Consider the following 17,661-nt stretch of genomic DNA (forward strand, 5'->3'; position numbering starts at 1 on the left):
TAGGAATACAATGCATTCATTTTTAAATCTGTTAGTAAAAATTTTATTTTAATAACAACTTTAACACTTTCGCGACGGGACACTGATAAATCAGTACCAGCGCTGACACGCCCATGGACGGGAAGCGCATTTTTCAGTACCAGCCATAGAGGGTACACGACTCGTGATTGCTTCCCGGTTTTTGAAGCTTGCAAATAAATTGAGTTGTTTCCCTTGATACACTTGGCGTCCCCTTCTGCCATTTGCAAATCCGCCTGATTTGTGTGCGTTTTTGAGGAAAAAAAATGAATCAAAGGCGAGCCTTGTCTCGGGAGGAGATTCTCCGGATGTTGGACCTAGAGGATCCCGTAGAGCATGATTCGGACGTATCGTTTTCGCCTCACGAAAGCGATACAAGCAGTGAAAGTGAGGAAGAAACAGTCCCGTTGTTGCTAGTACGAGTCGGCAAACTACACGTGGTTGGCGGTGATACTGCTAGACGAACATGTATCTCGGAATCGTGCAGGAGCTATGGGGGCGTGGCAGCACTGATAACAATGGATGGCTGGAGCCTTCAAATCCTTTTGGAATTGTTCATAGGTGTACAGTTGGTACTTTGTTGTGAAAATGTGACTTATATTCAATATGGATTACCTAGACATCATTTGGTGAGTGTTAGATCTACAGTTTTGTTTCATTTGAGTCAGGATGCTGTGAGTGAATGCGTGATTTGCTTGTTTTTTTCTTTGTACTGTCTCCTTATTTCTGTGTACAATGTTAACAATATTTCAGCTAATTCATAGGTTTTACACCTTGTTTGGTTATAACATTATTTATAATACTTTCTGTTAAAAAATAACTTTTAAAAAAAGCAGTAGAAAATAAAACACACACAAAAAAACGTTAAAAAACACAAATTATCCCCCTTTCACCCCCCTTTCACCCCCCTTTGCTAAAACAAATCGCGTGACAAACTTATAAATAGCACGACTGAACTGGGCATCCATTTTTGAATTAGTACACAAAATTTGGTGGTGATTGGACTTAATTCAAGCTTGCTAGACAGATTTCTTTACAGTTACTGATTTTTGGGAAGTTTCTTGGTGGCAAGCTTGGGCAGGCAGGACGTAAACGCCGTGGCAGTGCTAGTCACAATAGTGTTAATGAGCGAACTAATCAACTATTTTGTAAGCTCTCAAGCTGAAATGGAGTCCCATAGTCCGGACTTCGTCGAAGATTGCTTGACCAACATTTCAATCAATTTGATTGAAAAATGAGGGCGTGACAGTGCGGCCTCAACTTTCACAAAAAGCCGGATATGACGTCATCAGAGATATTTATTGAAAAAGTTTTAAAAAAAACTTCTGGGGATATATCACACCAAGGAACTCTCATGTGAAATTTTAATAAGATCGGTCCAGCAGTTTTTTCGGAATAGATGTATACATACACACACACACAGACATCACCACCCTCGTCTCCATTCTCCTATGTTAAAACATTTAGTCAAAACTTGACTAAATGTAAAAAGAGTCATTAAGTATCCATAAAAAGATCTAAGAACATCCTGTTCAGATGCTTTACTTAGGGTCAAAGCAGTCGAAATTCAACATGAAAGCAATCAAAATTATACCTAAGGTTAAGTGGAAGAACAAAATTAATTAGCCCTCTGAATTTACTGAAACCTTCACACATTTGTCTGTCTCTTTACTTTTTTTCACAAATTGCATAGTTTGCTACTGGTAAAGCCTGGGGATTCCTGACATGTATTATATGTGTATGACAGCAAGTAAATATAATAGCACTATTAATACATTTCAAAAACGTGCCACATGCTTTTCACATTGCTGAAATATTTCGTAACATTATCTATTTCCAACTGTCACTGTTTATAACTTCAGCGGATCACATTTTGAACTACACAGTTAGGAAGACGCCCGGCATCGTGCATGCATTATAGACCCATACTTTCAAAAGGATTCAACGTAAAAAGTATGCAACTGTTTTCACTGTTTGTATGATATGGCACGAAAGGAAAAATCTGAAGATTATGAGAGAAAAAAAATCAAAATCAACTTTACATATGCAAAACATGCTTCATTGAAAAGCTTAAATAGGTCATGACCTTTGATTTAATATAGAGTATGTGCATCATCGTTGTATTGGTTAAGCGTTCAAACTCAAAATTCAGTTTTCCTTTTTTATATTTAGTCAAGTTTTGACTAAATATTTTAACATCGAGGGGGAATCGAAACGAGGGTCGTGGTGTATGTGCGTGTGTGTGTGTGTGTGTGTGTGTGTGTGTGTGTGTGTGTGTGTGTGTGTGTGTGTAGAGCGATTCAGACTAAACTACTGGACCGATCTTTATGAAATTTGACATGAGAGTTCCTGGGTTTGAAATCCCCAGATGTTTTTTTTCATTTTTTTTTTATAAATGTCTTTGATAATAATAATAATAATAATACGAATATTTATAACGCGCACATATCTCACCAACAGGCGACTCAAGGCGCACATACACTCGTTCACACACACGGAGACTTAAAGTCACTAGCACACACACACCATCAAACATTAAAATATGTACAGTTATTCAGGGTGGGATGGGGTGGGCAGTGTAGAATGCATGGATTATTTGGAAAAAAGGAATGTCTTGAGTGCAGATTTGAATGATTCGAGGGACTGTTGTTGACGGAGGGGGAGAGGTAGTGTGTTGATGACGTCATATCCGGCTTTTCGTGAAAGTTGAGGCGGCACTGTCACGCCCTCATTTTTCAACCAAATTGGTTGAAATTTTGGTCAAGTAATCTTCGACGAAGCCCGGGGTTCGGTATTGCATTTCAGCTTGGTGGCTTAAAAATTAATTTATGACTTTGGTCATTAAAAATCTGAAAATTGTAAAAAAAAATAAAAATTTATAAAACGATCCAAATTTACGTTTATCTTATTCTCCATCATTTGCTGATTCCAAAAACATATAAATATGTTATATTCGGATTAAAAACAAGCTCTGAAAATTAAATATATAAAAATTATTATCAAAATTAAATTGTCCAAATCAATTTAAAAACACTTTCATCTTATTCCTTGTCGGTTCCTGATTCCAAAAACATATAGATATGATATGTTTGGATTAAAAACACGCTCAGAAAGTTAAAACAAAGAGAGGTACAGAAAAGCGTGCTATCCTTCTTAGCGCAACTACTACCCCGCTCTTCTTGTCAATTTCACTGCCTTTGCCATGAGCGGTGGCCTGACGATGCTACGAGTAAAATGGCATTGCGTTTCATTCTGTGAGTTCGACAGCTACTTGACTAAATATTGTATTTTCGCCTTACGCGACTTGTCTTGTCAATTTAGTTTTACCACTTTTTTTTTAAATTGCTCATACTTTGTTGGTTACACACCCTAAGCATACAACTACAAAAACTCAATTCTATGTTGATTTCTTATAAATGACTTGCAACTCTGCCACACCGCTTGAAATACATGACAGAGTTATTTCCAGAAAACGTCTGTTAACAGGGTCCCCACTGGTTTTTAGAAACAAAATTCCATGACTTTTCCATGACTTTCCATGAGCTTCAATAACATTTTCCATGACTAGATCCACAGGTCGCCATTTCCGAACACGCAAACTTTTTACGTCTTGTCACTGCCAGTTTTGACACTGGCTTGCTTTGCACTGAATTTGAGTCAGTTTCTACGCAGTGTCTCTTCGACAAGCAAGTCAAGCATTTGCTACGCAGTCAGGTTATCGGTAATGTTTGCTGGTCCTGTCATTTCACTAAACTGGACCAGCCACTGTTTGTATCCATCTGCACTTTCGTAAATTCCGTTTCGTAACCGTCACTGTGACTTGACGAACTGTCATTTTTTTCACCGCGATACACAGTTCATTGCGAAGATCTTCCTCGGTAATTCGTTCCAATTCCGCATACTTTTTGTTGTCAAGAAACAACTCGAAAGAAAGTTTCAAACTCATCATCCTCCATCTTGCTTGTCGAAGCGCTAAAGTACTTTATCGATGCAAAAACAAAAGCAGAAAACTTCGACGAAACAGACTCAAATGCAGCGCAGACGACACGACGAGATAACGGAAGGAAGTGAGCCTCGCTTTGGCTCAAGTGCCGTTAAAAATACCGTTATTCTCGTATGCAAATACGAACGAGAAGTTGGTCATTCGAACAAGCCTTGTGCTGGCGACACAAATCGGGGAATGGCTGGGCAACGAAAATCGCCGCTGGCGTGCTAAAGGTTAATTTTTGTTCTTTCTTATTTTTGTTAAATTCCATGACTTTCCATGACTTGAATTGAAATTCCATGACTTTCCAGGCCTGGAAAATTAAAAAATCAAATTCCATGACTTTCCAGGTTTTCCATGACCTGTACGAACCCTGTGTTAACTATATAATTCTTTCTTCTTTATTTACAAACATTAATCTTTTGAAAAGTGTTTGGAAGGAATGTTCTGTTGTGTTTGGAGATTACATATTTTCGAAAGTCTCAAGCAAATACTCCAATGGTATCAAAGATGATATATAGAACATTTTTCCAAGGCTAATCAATCATGAAAACCAAGAAATCATAATAAGGTTATTTCTCAGAGATTTCTTTCACATTTTTTTTCAACATACATAATTTCAAACAGAGCTTATAGCTTCTGCCAATTTGATTATCTGTTATGCTTGTGTTGATTTTTGACCTGGCTGAATTCCAGATACACGTTGAACAAGGATATGATTGCCATTTGGCATGACGTACATGCATAAGCGACTGTATTGTGTAAATGCAGACAAAATATTGCAAAGCAAATTGCATCTCTAATTGTCAAATGCTTCAGTTTGTCAGTTTAAATTGTGCTACGAGACTGGAGTACAGGCACCTGGAGTACAGGCACCTGAAATACAGCTTTGAAAACAGAATGATCAAGAAACGTGGACGTGTTTGCCATTTTGAATGTGCACATGAAAATGCCTAATTTAATGTTAACTTTTGCAATAAATTTCCTGACTTACCTTGTTTTATCTTCTGGGGATGGCTTCGCATCTCTGTCAGCTGCAGCCTCCATCTCACCATCTTCATCATGGTTGTCTGGTCTTTCTTGGATACCCATGGAAGCACCTTCAAATGCACAATTCTGAAAACCACAAGAGCAAAAGCTAACTCTTTGTTATACATAATATGAATCAAAATCAAACTATTTGCTGTAAAACACACACACACACGCACACACACATGCACACCACACACACACACGCATGCATGCATGCACACACAGTGACACGCACACACACACACACAACAAATGACTTATATCCAGTTAGTAGATTATAACTAGCATCTGGGCACTCAAAAGTTATTTGATTAAACTGACTGCACTAACAGGGTTAACCATTGGTTACTTTTGAGTTCTCAAGGGTGGGGTGTCTGTAACCAACTTGTCGGTTCCCAAGCCGGTCCCTTTCATAAGTTTGTGTGCTGTACTCTTATCGATCTGACTGTTCGAGTTTCCTTAACTTGTTGACTGCCCTTATTCACACATTCACTTTGTATTTTGGAAAGCAAAATGAAATATAGCACTGATATCCAGCATGACCCACATAATGTTGGCACTTCTAACACTGAAACGCATTGACCAATCACCAAAGGGCACTGTCGTCATTTCACAAAAAGAATTTCAATTCCCCACCCTGAATTTCCTCTTAATTTGGAAATCTGAAGGTTTTTTTTTCACGTGATGATGCCCTTTGAGCAGTTTATTATGTAAATGGAAGCAGCGGGTTGCAAGCAGGCCTCGACAAAGGCAATGTGGATCATGTGTTTAAAGCTTTTAAAGCCCGACCTCCCCTACAAAACTTTCTATCTGTGGAACCACAGCCTTTATCAGCTAAGCTGTCAAGACAAGACCTCGTGCTAGTGGTGAATTGTTTATCGGAGTCAATTTAGGCGTTTATAGTAGTGACAAGCCAGAGGAGAGGGTCCCTCATATCATGTTTCTTTCCCAGCTACTCTTCTCTCCCATCTCTGTTACCTAGATACTAGCTCTCCTTTCCTTCTGTACGTCAACGTTTCAGTACAACTATCTATACTGTTCAAAAAAAGAAACGCATAGTTGCTACTTGCCAAATTTGTTTTATTTTTCGAAAAAATTAACAGAAAATCCAATATTTAGATTATTTGTTTGAAATTTGGTATGGACACAGTTGAATGCACACACAGTTCATTTGCATCTTCAAATCAATCAGTCAATCAATACGATTGGGTGCCGAGGCTGTCAAGTCAGTAGGGGGTGTGACTGCCTTGAGCAGCAACAACTGCCCGGCACCTTCTGGGCATGGACTGGATCAGATGCCGGATATCTTGCTGTGGGATGGTGTCCCACTCCTCCTGAAGTGCCTGCAATAGATCGCGGTGATTTACCGGCGCTTCTTCTCGCCTGCGCACACGTCTGTCCAATTCATCCCAGAGGTGTTCTATCGGGTTCATGTCTGGCGACATGGATGGCCAGGGAAGCACCTGGACATGGTGGTCGGTGAGGAACTGGGTGGTGAGTCGTGCTGTGTGCGGGCGAGCGTTGTCCTGCTGGAATATGGCATCCTGGTCAGCCAGAAGAGGAAGGGCGTGTGGGCGCAGAATTTCCTCCACGTATCGCTGGGCAGTTATGCGCCCTTGGACGTGCACCAGGGTGCTCCTTCCAGCGGTATTGATCGCCCCCCACACCCTGACGCCTCCACCACCATGAACGGGTGCCTCATCCACACAGTTGGGCGCGTAACGTTCGTTTACTCTCCGGTAGACCCTCCTCCGACCATCATGTCGCTGGAGCAGGAAGTAGGACTCGTCGCTGAACCACACGTGTCTCCAGTGATTCCGGACGGTCCAGCGAAGGTGCTGGTTGCCCCACTGCACTCGGTTCTGGCGATGGCGGCGGGTGAGGACAGCTCCTCTGTGAGGTCTGCGAGCTCTCAAACCAGCTTCATGCAGGCGGTTCCGCACGGTCTGGTCCGATAATCGGTGTGGCCCGGGGAGAGCCTGGACAGAAGATGAGGCCGACAGGAAACGATTCCGGAGGCGGCGGAGCCGTATGAAGCGGTCGTGAGCAGCAGTTGTCGCCCTTGGTCTTCCCGCTCGTGGCAAGTCAGCAACGGAGCCAGTGGCTTGAAACCTGACCCACAGTCTACTGATGGTGCTCTGGGACACGTGGAAGTGCCTGGCGATTGCACTTTGACTTTGGCCTGCTTGTAAACGACCCAATGCAATTTGGCGGTCTTCTCTGCTCAATCGGGCCATCTTTCGTCGCTGAATTGCCGTCTGATTTCGTTGTGGCGAACAATCCGCTTTTATGGGTTTTGGAAGACATGGTGAGAGCTCAATATTCCCCGAGTTTCACGAGATTACACTGAAGCATGACGAGTGGTCATGCCAAATGAGCAATTTTGACATTGTAGCCACTGATAACGCATGCGTCACGTGCAGAGCTCACTTGTGGCAATGGACGAAAGGTCGACGACCAGATAAACATTTTCGGCAGTTTGGTGGATATCCTTGTAGCCATATAACTAAATTAACCAAATATTACAAGCTATGCGTTTCTTTTTTTGAACAGTATAGAACCAGAATCAGTGTTTTTGGCAGTCGATCTCTACAGTGATGTCTGCCCACACAGCGTTTATGTCGCAGTGCAGCCTGCTATTCATTACTCAACAACATCAACAACACTTACAGTAACAACAACAACAATCACATAAACAAACGGAAATAATTCAAAAACAGATAATTAAAGATTCAAATGCTGCTACTGAAATTTAATGCGGAATAAAATATCTCATGATGTTTACAGACTTTTTTTTAAATTGAAATAACACACACACACACACACACACACACACACACACACACACACACAAGCTGCATGATTCCTGAAGTCAACGCAAGAACCAGTGCATTATTGTGTAAGCTTGGTTGAGTCCCATTGAGAGTTCGATCCATGCATACATTTCATGACATTATCTCTGCTCTTTAATGAGAATTAAACAGATTGACATACGTCAACACACACACACACACACACCACAATACAATACTATTATGATGTCTTCTCTCTTCTTTCTAAAAACTCTCTTCCTTGCATGTACCACGTACAGCAGGTCAGATAAAATTCAGAATTTGATAGTAAAATATTACAGTATACTTTCACACACATACAGTGATATACACACATGCACACACGAACACAAGCACACATAGTCTCTCTCTCTGTTCTCAACGAAACCTATTTTCTTTTTTTTGCAGGGGAGGGGCGTGTGTGTGTGTGTGTGTGTGTGTGTGTGTGGGTGGGTGCGTGTGTTTGTGTTTCTCTGTGTGTGTGTGTGTGTTTGTTTGTGTGAGAGAGGGGGGGGGGGGGGTAAAGTGCTGATTGCCGTAGGGGAAAGCTTATTGTTGTTTTTGCGACTTCTACCACTGATAATAATTATAGTAATAATTATTACTAATGTGTTGTTGTTGCTTTTTTAATTTTATATTGGAGCATAATTCCCAGAAATATCTGAGCATTTTTATAACCGAAAAATGCTTCGCCATTTTTTAAAGATCGGATTGTATTTATTGTATTTATAGGTGTGCAAACATATATAATCACTGTGTAACACTTTTAATTGCACAGGCCAGGCAGATGTCAAAAGTTTCTCAGCTGGCACAAAACTTAGTCTAGTACAGTGGAGTCCAGCTATAACGAACCTGGGTAAAACGAAATCCCGCTTTTAACAAACTGCCATTGATTTCCCGGCAGACAGCCTTCTATTTCTTACTTGTTACTTTCGGGCTACAACGAAGCTTTTGAACTCATTTGCATAACGAATCCCTCTTATAACAAACACGTTTTCATCCCCCCAGAGCAGTTTTGTCTCTAAAAGTCACAAGGCTACAACGAACGGTGCAAGGTCTCGGCCAACCAAGACTATGGCATACTCGTGGCAAAGCCGCGGAATGGTACCGTAAACCAAGAATAGTGACGTAATTACGTCACGGGTCGAAAGTCTTTGACGTCAATGCCTCCCTGTAGTCTTTAGTTTCTCTCGCGCGGTGTGTGTGTGTGTGTGTGTGTGTGTGTGTGTGTGTGTGTGTGTGTGTGTGTGTGTGTTCATTTTGTGCACATGTGTTAGTGTTACTGTTTGTGTGTGTGTGTGTGTGTGTGTGTGTGTGTGTTTGTGTGCGTGCATGAGTCTGTACTCGTGTGTGTGTGTGGTGTGTGTGTGTGTTTGTGTGTGTGTAAGAAAGAGAGAGAGGGAGGGAGAGAAAGAGAGAGTGTGTGTGTGTGTGTGTGTGTGTGTGTGAATGTCTGAAGAGTACTCGGGTCCAGCGCGAGCGTTTTTAAAAGACACTGACCTTCTTCCCAGGGGTCAATGACCCAGTTTTAGCTATGAGGTGGTTCCCCTGTCATATGAGAGTGGAAACATTTCCTGCACAGGGGTCAGTGACAGTTTAATCTATGGGGCGGTCTCTTTGATGTCTCAGCTGAAACATGCATTATCACAAGTTGTTTGACTGGTACTCAGGCGGTCTCTTTGATTTTATTTCTATTTTGATACACTCCTGGAAAAAAAGTGCCCCCTTAATGACCCGGAAAATACCGTACATGCTTTTACACGACTTTTTAAATTTTACTTCTAAAATTACAGTAAAGTGAACATTTGAACTATGCCTCTCTATGGATTATATTATGAAGCATGCAGAGATTGTACTCTCCAAGGAAAGATCGATGGGACGATCATTTGAAGGTGAGTGGGAAAACTTGTCTTGAGGCCATTTAGGGTTGAAAACTCTACAGCGAATTACTGATATAACGAACTAAAATGTATCTCCCTTGAGATTCGTTGTACCCGGACTCCACTGTAATGGCAAAAAGAAAAACAAATACAAATGAAAAGGGGGTGCATGATGTGTGACGATGAAGTGTCAACTCTAATATGACTGTACACTTACCATACATATATCATCTCTTTGAGGGCTTTCCTCGTCCCTTTTACCTCCTTTCGCAGACTGCCCATGTTGGAGTTCCATGATGCGTTTTCGTAAGTCTAAGACCTGCTCCGTCTGCAAGTCAATCAATCAAGAACTTAATTAACTCCCATAATAATTTTCAATGAATATAAATGGAACAAATATATATATATATATACACCTCTTCCATTACCTCTGGTGTGCTCCCTGCTTTCAAAATTCCACGTTGGAGTGTAAGAGGCGGAGACACACACAGAGTAAAGGATGACCTCCCTTGCTCATGACTTAATTTGTCCCACATTCTTGCTTTTGACGTCAATCTAAATACAGTAGAACCCCCTGTTTATGACTTTGGAAAAACCTTGAAAATTAGGTCGTAAAAAGGGGGGGTCTTAAAAGGGGGGTTTGAGTTTGTATATAATAATATATATCTACCAGGAAATCATTTTGCCTTTGACTTCATTCCCAACAAGGACACTTTTTTTGTAAGCTTTGACTAACAAACAAGTAAACCATCATTTAATTGTCTTTATGATACATGTAACAATACCTGTGTGTGTGTGTGTGTGTGTGTGTGTGTGTGTGTGTGTGTGTGTGTGTGTGTGTGTGTGTGTGTGTGTGTGTGTGTGTGTGTGCATGTGTGTGAGTGTGTGTCCATGCGTGTGTGTTCATATTTAGTTATTTTTAACTCTAATGTCCCTTTATAACAGTAAAATTATGTTCTTTACCTTATTAACAGTCAATCTACTTAACTTGGCCCAAAAATAATTTGCATCCATTTTTGTACCCCAACTGAAACAATGTTTCATTCCCCTGTCATTTCATTCAAACTTTGTGCCATCTGGCACACTTTTGGGATCAAAGATTTCTTTAACAGGGGTCACGTGACTCATGCCTTCCAAATACTCGCAAAAACGTAAGGTACCAATTAAAAAAATTGACAACAAATCAGAATAGGCATAACTTAGCAACTTTTACACACGAGGAGAAAGTACCAATTATATATCCAGAACATTTTGTTTTGTTTTGTTTTGCTATCTTGCATATATTTCTTGTGTTATGCATGTCAGTACTGATGCAGGTGTCGATCGTATCCGAGTGGTTAAAAACGGGATGTTTGTGCGTCAATTTTGTGGAGGTTTAAGACAAAAAGTGCCGTATTTTAAGGAATGACCTTGTTGATTGCTTCGAAACTTTCAGGTGCTTATATATGCCTACATAAGAAACGTACTTTGGATAGATTTTTGGATCATTACAGACTAATACACAGAATTGCAATGCAATATTCCCAAAAATGTTTTATAACCCGTCACATGCACAGGATTGTTGACTTATAACTTCCAAAATAGTAAGTGATTGTTGCATTATACTGCCAAATTTGTATTTAAGTATGCAGACCACTGGCAGAAATTTGCAAATCGTGTAAACACGTGAGAACAAAATTGAAAGTGCTGGCTGTTTTCTAAAGACTGCGGTATTTGCTGATGCCTCTTAAAATTGTAGCACAGCAATCATCCAGACATTTTCAATCCCCTTTACAGGACAAGCAAATTGACACTTAATTGGTCACATTTTAATGACTGTATTTGTAATAAACATTTTCTGTATGCATGCGGAGTGAAACAAACATGAGTTTTAAAACTTTTTGCGCAGTATTGCATAACATCTGAACAAATTATAGCTGTCACGATACAAAATCCACCAATAATTGCTGAAATACAGCACTTTTTGTCATATTAATACCCCTCAAAATCATCAGAAAAAGATCTTTTTGGATCGCTCATATGATCAATACCTGCATTATTAGGAATGGCATAACACAAGAAATACAATAGCCAAACAAAACAACCTGTTCTGGATAGATATTTGGGTTGACTTTCTCTGCATATGTCGAGGTTGCCAAGTTGAGCCCATTCTGAATTTTTGTTGATTACTTACTGTAATCGGTACCTTCTGTTTTTGTCGGGTTGATTTTGGGTGTACCATTATTTGAAAGATGGTCACATGACCCCTATAAAAGATATTGTTGAACCGATAAGTGTGCCAGGCAGCCAAGTTTCACTGCCTTTAATGGCACAGAAAGTTTGACTGAAATGACATGAGAATGAATGTTTTAGTTGGGGTACAAAAATGGGTGCAATAATTTTGTTGCCGAGTTTAATATAGTGTGTAAACTCCAGCCCTATTAGGATAGGATGTGTGCCTAGATTTGAAACTACTATCTGGAAGAAGGGATACTTAAAAACCATAAAAAAAAGTATATGAAAGATGGTGTAGAAAAAAGGCTATGAACATGCATCAGAGATTCATTCTTGTATATTATTACCTTGGCATGCAGACATCACTTATGAAGGGTGGATTGTTCTTGCTCTCAGCAATAAACTACTACCATTGCATATTTACCGGTGTTTTAGCTTATCTGATGTAGAATTGTGACCTTGAGGTATACCCAATACATTGTTGATGTTGAGTGTCCACATCCTAGACCGTCATATATATGCACAATTCACTGATTTTTTTCCTCTGACAACGAGTTGCAGCATTTACTGTACCTTCGTTTTTAACTCCTTCATACACTCCTTATTTTCTGATTTCAGATGTTCTATCTCTGTTCTGCAACCCGCCAGATCTGCATCATGCTGCAAGTAAAAAACAAAAGCTACAATATTTCTCAATCTTTCACAAACAAATAAGTTTTAAATGTTTATTGAAATGTTGTAGAATGTAGTCAGTCGGCTAAGGACCGTTTTGGTTACTTTTTGGCGTCACGTTAGCAAACACTTTTTTCTGATAGATTTTAACACCACAACACTAAATCGAAAGTTTTGGGGCAATATTCCAAACCACCGGTGAGAAAAACGTTGGTTTGTGTGTATGTTTTCCTTCTTTGGCGTTACTATTCTTGTTTTGAGGGTTGGGTTCATAAAACGGACATAAAACTTAAACCGCTTGACAAAAATTATATAACTGTAAATCATTCGAAAGGGAAGGCATTCATGTACACGTTTGTGCCACTTAAAATGACGTCATTATCTGTTTGTTTTTGTGAAATTGACAAGAAGAGCGAGGTAGTAGTTGCGCTGAGAAGGATAGCACGCTTTTCTGTACCTCTCTTCGTTTTAACTTTCTGAGCGTGTTTTTATTCCAAGCATATCATATCTAATGTTTTTGGAATCAGGAACCGACAAGGAATAAGATGCTGTTTTTAAATTGATTTCGAAAATGTAATTTTGATAATAATTTTTTACTTTTTAATTTTTAGAGCTTGTTTTTAATCCAAATATAACATATCTATATATTTTTGGAATCAGAAAATGATGGACAATACGATGAACGTAATTTTGGATCGTTTTATAAAATTTTTTTTTTTTTTTACAATTTTCAGATTTTTAATGACCAAAGTCATCAATTAATTTTTAAGCCACCAAACTGAAATGCAATAGACTTACAATGTGCTGACTATTATGTTTGTTTGTTTGTTTGTTTGCTTAACGCCCAGCCGACCACGAAGGGCCATATCAGGGCGGTGCTGCTTTGACATATAATGTGCGCCACACACAAGACAGAAGTCGCAGCACAGGCTTCAATTGTCACACCCAGTCACATTATTCTGACACCGGACCAACCAGTCCCAGCACCAACCCCGTAATGCCAGACGCCAGGCGGAGCAGCCACTAGATTGCCAATGTTAAAGTCTTAGGTATGACCCGGCCGGGGTTCGAACCCACGACCTCCCGATCACGGGGCGGACGCCTTACCACAAGGCCAACCGTGCCGGTTAGCTGCTGTATTATGTGAACTCAGTTAGTTCAGGAGCTTTGACAACCAGAGTATTCCCCCTTGACATTTTTGATAAGAAATACTTTTTATTTACTACATTTTATACTCAATGGCAACTTTTTAAAATGTTCATCGCAGACTTAATATGAAACCCAATTTACTGTGGATTGCTTGTGAATTTTAGTAATCTAGTTGTGCATGGGAAGGGAGTCAGTCGGTTTGCTTTGTGCATTATGCGATTGTTCAGTCTCATAGAATTAGTCTTGTCTTTGCTGAGCTAGTGTATGCAATTCAATTTAAATCGCAGCTTATTTAGAAAATAGTATGCTACATATGCAGTCGTATACTTCGATCAGCTAACACTGAGCTCAGACAAAGAAGCAGGTCATTGGGAAAACAGCAAGGGAACATGCTTGGACCGTACACTGTTTTTTGACACATACCTGTATCCGTTCCTCCTTCCTCTCCTTTTTGGCATTGTCGTACAAACTCTTATAATCTTCCTTGTCTTTCTCTAAACTTTTTGCAAAGTTTTGCCAGTCTTCAGTCCGCTTAGCCTGCACATATACTCTTCTTCATTAAAAGTACACAGAAGGAAATGTATGTACATGATTTCTTGTGAATCTTTGAGTTATATGCTGTAACAAATATAAATAAATTACAATATTTCATATCAGGTACAAAATGAACTATAGGTCCACACATCCATGTTGCGTTTAGGGATTGAATATGCACATGAGGTGTACTAAGGAAGCCAATAGGGGAAGAAACAGGCTCGTAGGTTTCCTAGGGGTCTCCTATAGGAATCATATTGGAATCCCACACAAAACTATGTTCATATAAAAACAATACATACAAGGCCAACTGAGAAATACAAAGGCCCGACAAGGAAGGAACTGTCTTAGAGATTCAAAACTTGGCATGAATTAAGAAAGGTTCTTAATGAAGACTAATCATGCAAAATAATACGCATTTTGAACAGTTAGTTTGTGCAAATTTCAGATTGGCTCAGTAGTTTTCCACGAATTACATGTGCACACGCACACACACTAAATGTAAAAAAAAACTGAGAGAAAAGTATGTAGGGGAAGACAGATAGAAAAAGTGAATAGAAAGTCAAGGACAAAAATACAGAGAAGGAAACAGAAAGGAGGAGTTATAAACATTAAAAAAACATCCCACCTGCATCTCTTGCAGTTCCTTGTTCAGAGCCTGGAGAAGATAAGTATTAGGACATTAACACATACATAATAAATAAATAAAAACAAAAACACACACTGACTCATGATGCACACACATACAGTGCAAAGGAGAACAAGAAGAGCAAACGCTCGATCGAGTCACTTTCGCAGTTCTGAATATTATATGAGGCAGAATAATCCTATAAAGTTTGAATCAAATCCGATGAATAGTTTCAGAGATATGATATTTCAATTTTTTTCCTTCAAGAAAAAGGTCAAAGGTCACCAAAGCAGACGTCAAAGTGTAGAGGTCACTGGGAGTCACGTTCACATAAAATTTGAGCCCGGTCACTTTTATAGTTTCCGAGAAAAGCCCAACGTTAAGTTGTGTGTTGCCGAACAGAAAAGGCTAGTTATCTCCCTTGTTTTTCTGATAACGTTCGTAAAAGGCTACAGATGTAAATACTTTGATGTAAAGAATAATCCTACAAAGTTTCAATCACATCCGATGAACTTTGTCAAAGATATAAAATGTCTAATTTTTCCTTTGACGCTGACCTGTGACCTTGAAAAAGGTCAAAGGTCAACGAAACCATCGTTAAAGTGTAGAGGTCATTGGAGGTCACGACTAAACAAAATATGAGCCCGATCGCTTTGATAGTTTCCGAGAAAAGTCCAACGTTAAGGTGGTGTCGACAGCCGGCCGGCCGGACGGCCGGCCGGACAGACTAACACTGACCGATTACATAGAGTCACATTTTCTCAAGTGACTCAAAAAGGTAACATGTACAATTTTTTTTTAATTACCAAACCAGTATATATATATATATATGTATCTATATATATATATACGACTTGTGTATGTCTGTGTGTCTGTTCGCGATGCGCGGCCAAGGTTCTCGATGGATCTGTTTCAAATTTGGTGGCCATATTCACGTACACCCGGGACACAACCTGGTCGATGATATATTTCAACACGTGCTCTCAGTGCGCAGCGCTGAACCGATTTTGGTGTTTTTTTCTCGATCCACTACCACTAACTGTTCCTTATCTTCTTCAGTGTTTTCACCGTTTACCTCCCTTCCTTCGTATGGCGCGCTACGGTATGAGAAGCAGCTTCGGATATTCCCGTTCCGTTACTATTTTTAGAAGGTCACCGCAGTGTCCAGAACGCTTTCCTTGCACCCGTAAGTTGTCCTCACTGTAAAAGTGCAAAGGTCGAATCAATTTATAGCCACGCGAAAAATACACTGTCATCCATCTCTATATATTTATACATATAGATATATGTATAGGTTACAACACGAGTGGTTTTTTATATGGCTTGTATTTCAGTCAAGACCCAGCGGATGAATATCATCGGGAGACACGAGCCTCTGGCGAGTGGCTCTCGATTGATATTCCCGCTGGGTCTTGACTGAAATACAAGCCATATAAAAAACCACGAGTGTTGTAATCTGTATATCCCATTCTACCATCAAACACAAAGTGTAGACTACTAGCGGCACTGTTGCGATCTGTGCAGGGTAAAACTGTTGCCAGCGAGACTTAGCCCTTTTGCAACCTTAAACTAAGTGACCGTCGCTGAAAAAATAAAACGAATGAGTGCATCGATAAGTACGCGGTAACACTACTTTCAGACCATTTAAAAGCTTTAAGTAAAGGTTCATAAGTTGCAAGAAAGTAATGAAGTCGAATAGAAATTAATTTAGTTGAAGCGCACAATTCTTTTGTTTTGCGTTTCAGGTCGGCAGAACGGGCGAAACGGGTTTGGGACCCATTTGGCTTACTCGATTCAGAATCGATTCCACGTTGTTTTTCTCGAACGTGTGTAATTAGGCTTATTGACAGAGAAGCAAATTTTAGGGAACAAATATGTAGGTTTAGATTTAACCATTTGCTCCCTATTTGAAATGTATCTACGTGATATAAAACTGTTTTGCGAGTGTGTTTGCATGGATGAACTTAAACTGGTATGGTGTGAGGAAAACGCGACCGACACGTCTGTCACCGCCGATTGATTGCATTTTGAAGGAATATGACTGGATTACGGAAAAATATGTGGACTTACTGCAGAGCCAGGCAAAAGAGTAGACTTGCTCGCAAAACACGTGAAACAGCCGATGTTTGATAGCTGAAGGCGCACACCAAAACACACAACCGACAGATTCTCAAAAGTCGTCTGCTAACGATGCAAGGGGAGGGTACTCGTGTTTTTGTTTTGGTTCGCTAGCATCTGGTTATCTTGTAAGTTGAATGTTCGTTTTTTTCGACCTGCATTGCTTTCATAATGAAAGAAACTTTTGCTTATTGCATCTCATACATCAGATCAGTTCTGAGATTCATTTTTGCGTGCAACTGATATGGTTTTCTGAGCCGTGCAATACGATTTTAGAACTTCATACAAATGTGTCACATTGTTCGGCGCGAGGTCAAAGGTCGGGAGGAAAGTAGTCCTTTGCCCAAATCGGAATCTGCACTATCATATATTTTTTGGAGTCCATGATGTATTTATTGAGCTATAAAAATACAACATATATACCCATACTGAAGTAACAGAGACAAAGAAGGGAGGTCATGGGATATATATATATACGGCTTCTCTGTGTGTGTGTGTGTGTGTGTGTGTGTGTGTGTGTGTGTGTGTGTGTGTGTGTGTTTGTGTGTATGTGTGTATGTGTGTGTTTGCGTGTGTGTGCGTGCGTGCGTGCGTGCGTGC

The 17,661-nt window shown here is 40.0% G+C and overlaps 1 protein-coding gene and 1 long non-coding RNA gene across 2 annotated transcripts in view; both read right to left on the minus strand.

Annotated features, from left to right (window-relative positions):
- The window catches only part of LOC138973372 (uncharacterized), an 88,761-nt gene that overhangs the window by 17,792 nt on the left and 53,308 nt on the right, over positions 1-17,661 (minus strand). The window lies entirely within an intron of this gene.
- Positions 4,819-14,996, minus strand: LOC138974331 (uncharacterized). Its single transcript, XM_070347052.1, has 6 exons — positions 14,944-14,996; positions 14,205-14,318; positions 12,534-12,620; positions 9,964-10,074; positions 4,998-5,119; positions 4,819-4,879 (listed from the first exon to the last, which is right to left on the minus strand). Exons 1-6 carry the CDS (start codon positions 14,947-14,949, stop codon positions 4,819-4,821), a joined length of 501 nt encoding a protein of 166 aa, XP_070203153.1. The 5' UTR covers positions 14,950-14,996.

This window comes from Littorina saxatilis, linkage group LG8 (genome assembly GCF_037325665.1).
Source record: "Littorina saxatilis isolate snail1 linkage group LG8, US_GU_Lsax_2.0, whole genome shotgun sequence".
Taxonomy (NCBI): Eukaryota; Metazoa; Mollusca; class Gastropoda; order Littorinimorpha; family Littorinidae; genus Littorina; species Littorina saxatilis.

Excerpts from the sequence above, each read along its gene's own strand:
- LOC138974331 (XM_070347052.1), bottom strand. Across the intron at positions 5,120-9,963 it reads AAAGAGATGATATATGTATG|AATTGTGCATTTGAAGGTGC; the intron begins GTAAGTGTACAG and ends TGTGGTTTTCAG. Across the intron at positions 4,880-4,997 it reads TCCCCAGAAGATAAAACAAG|GTGCCTGTACTCCAGGTGCC; the intron begins GTAAGTCAGGAA and ends GCTGTATTTCAG.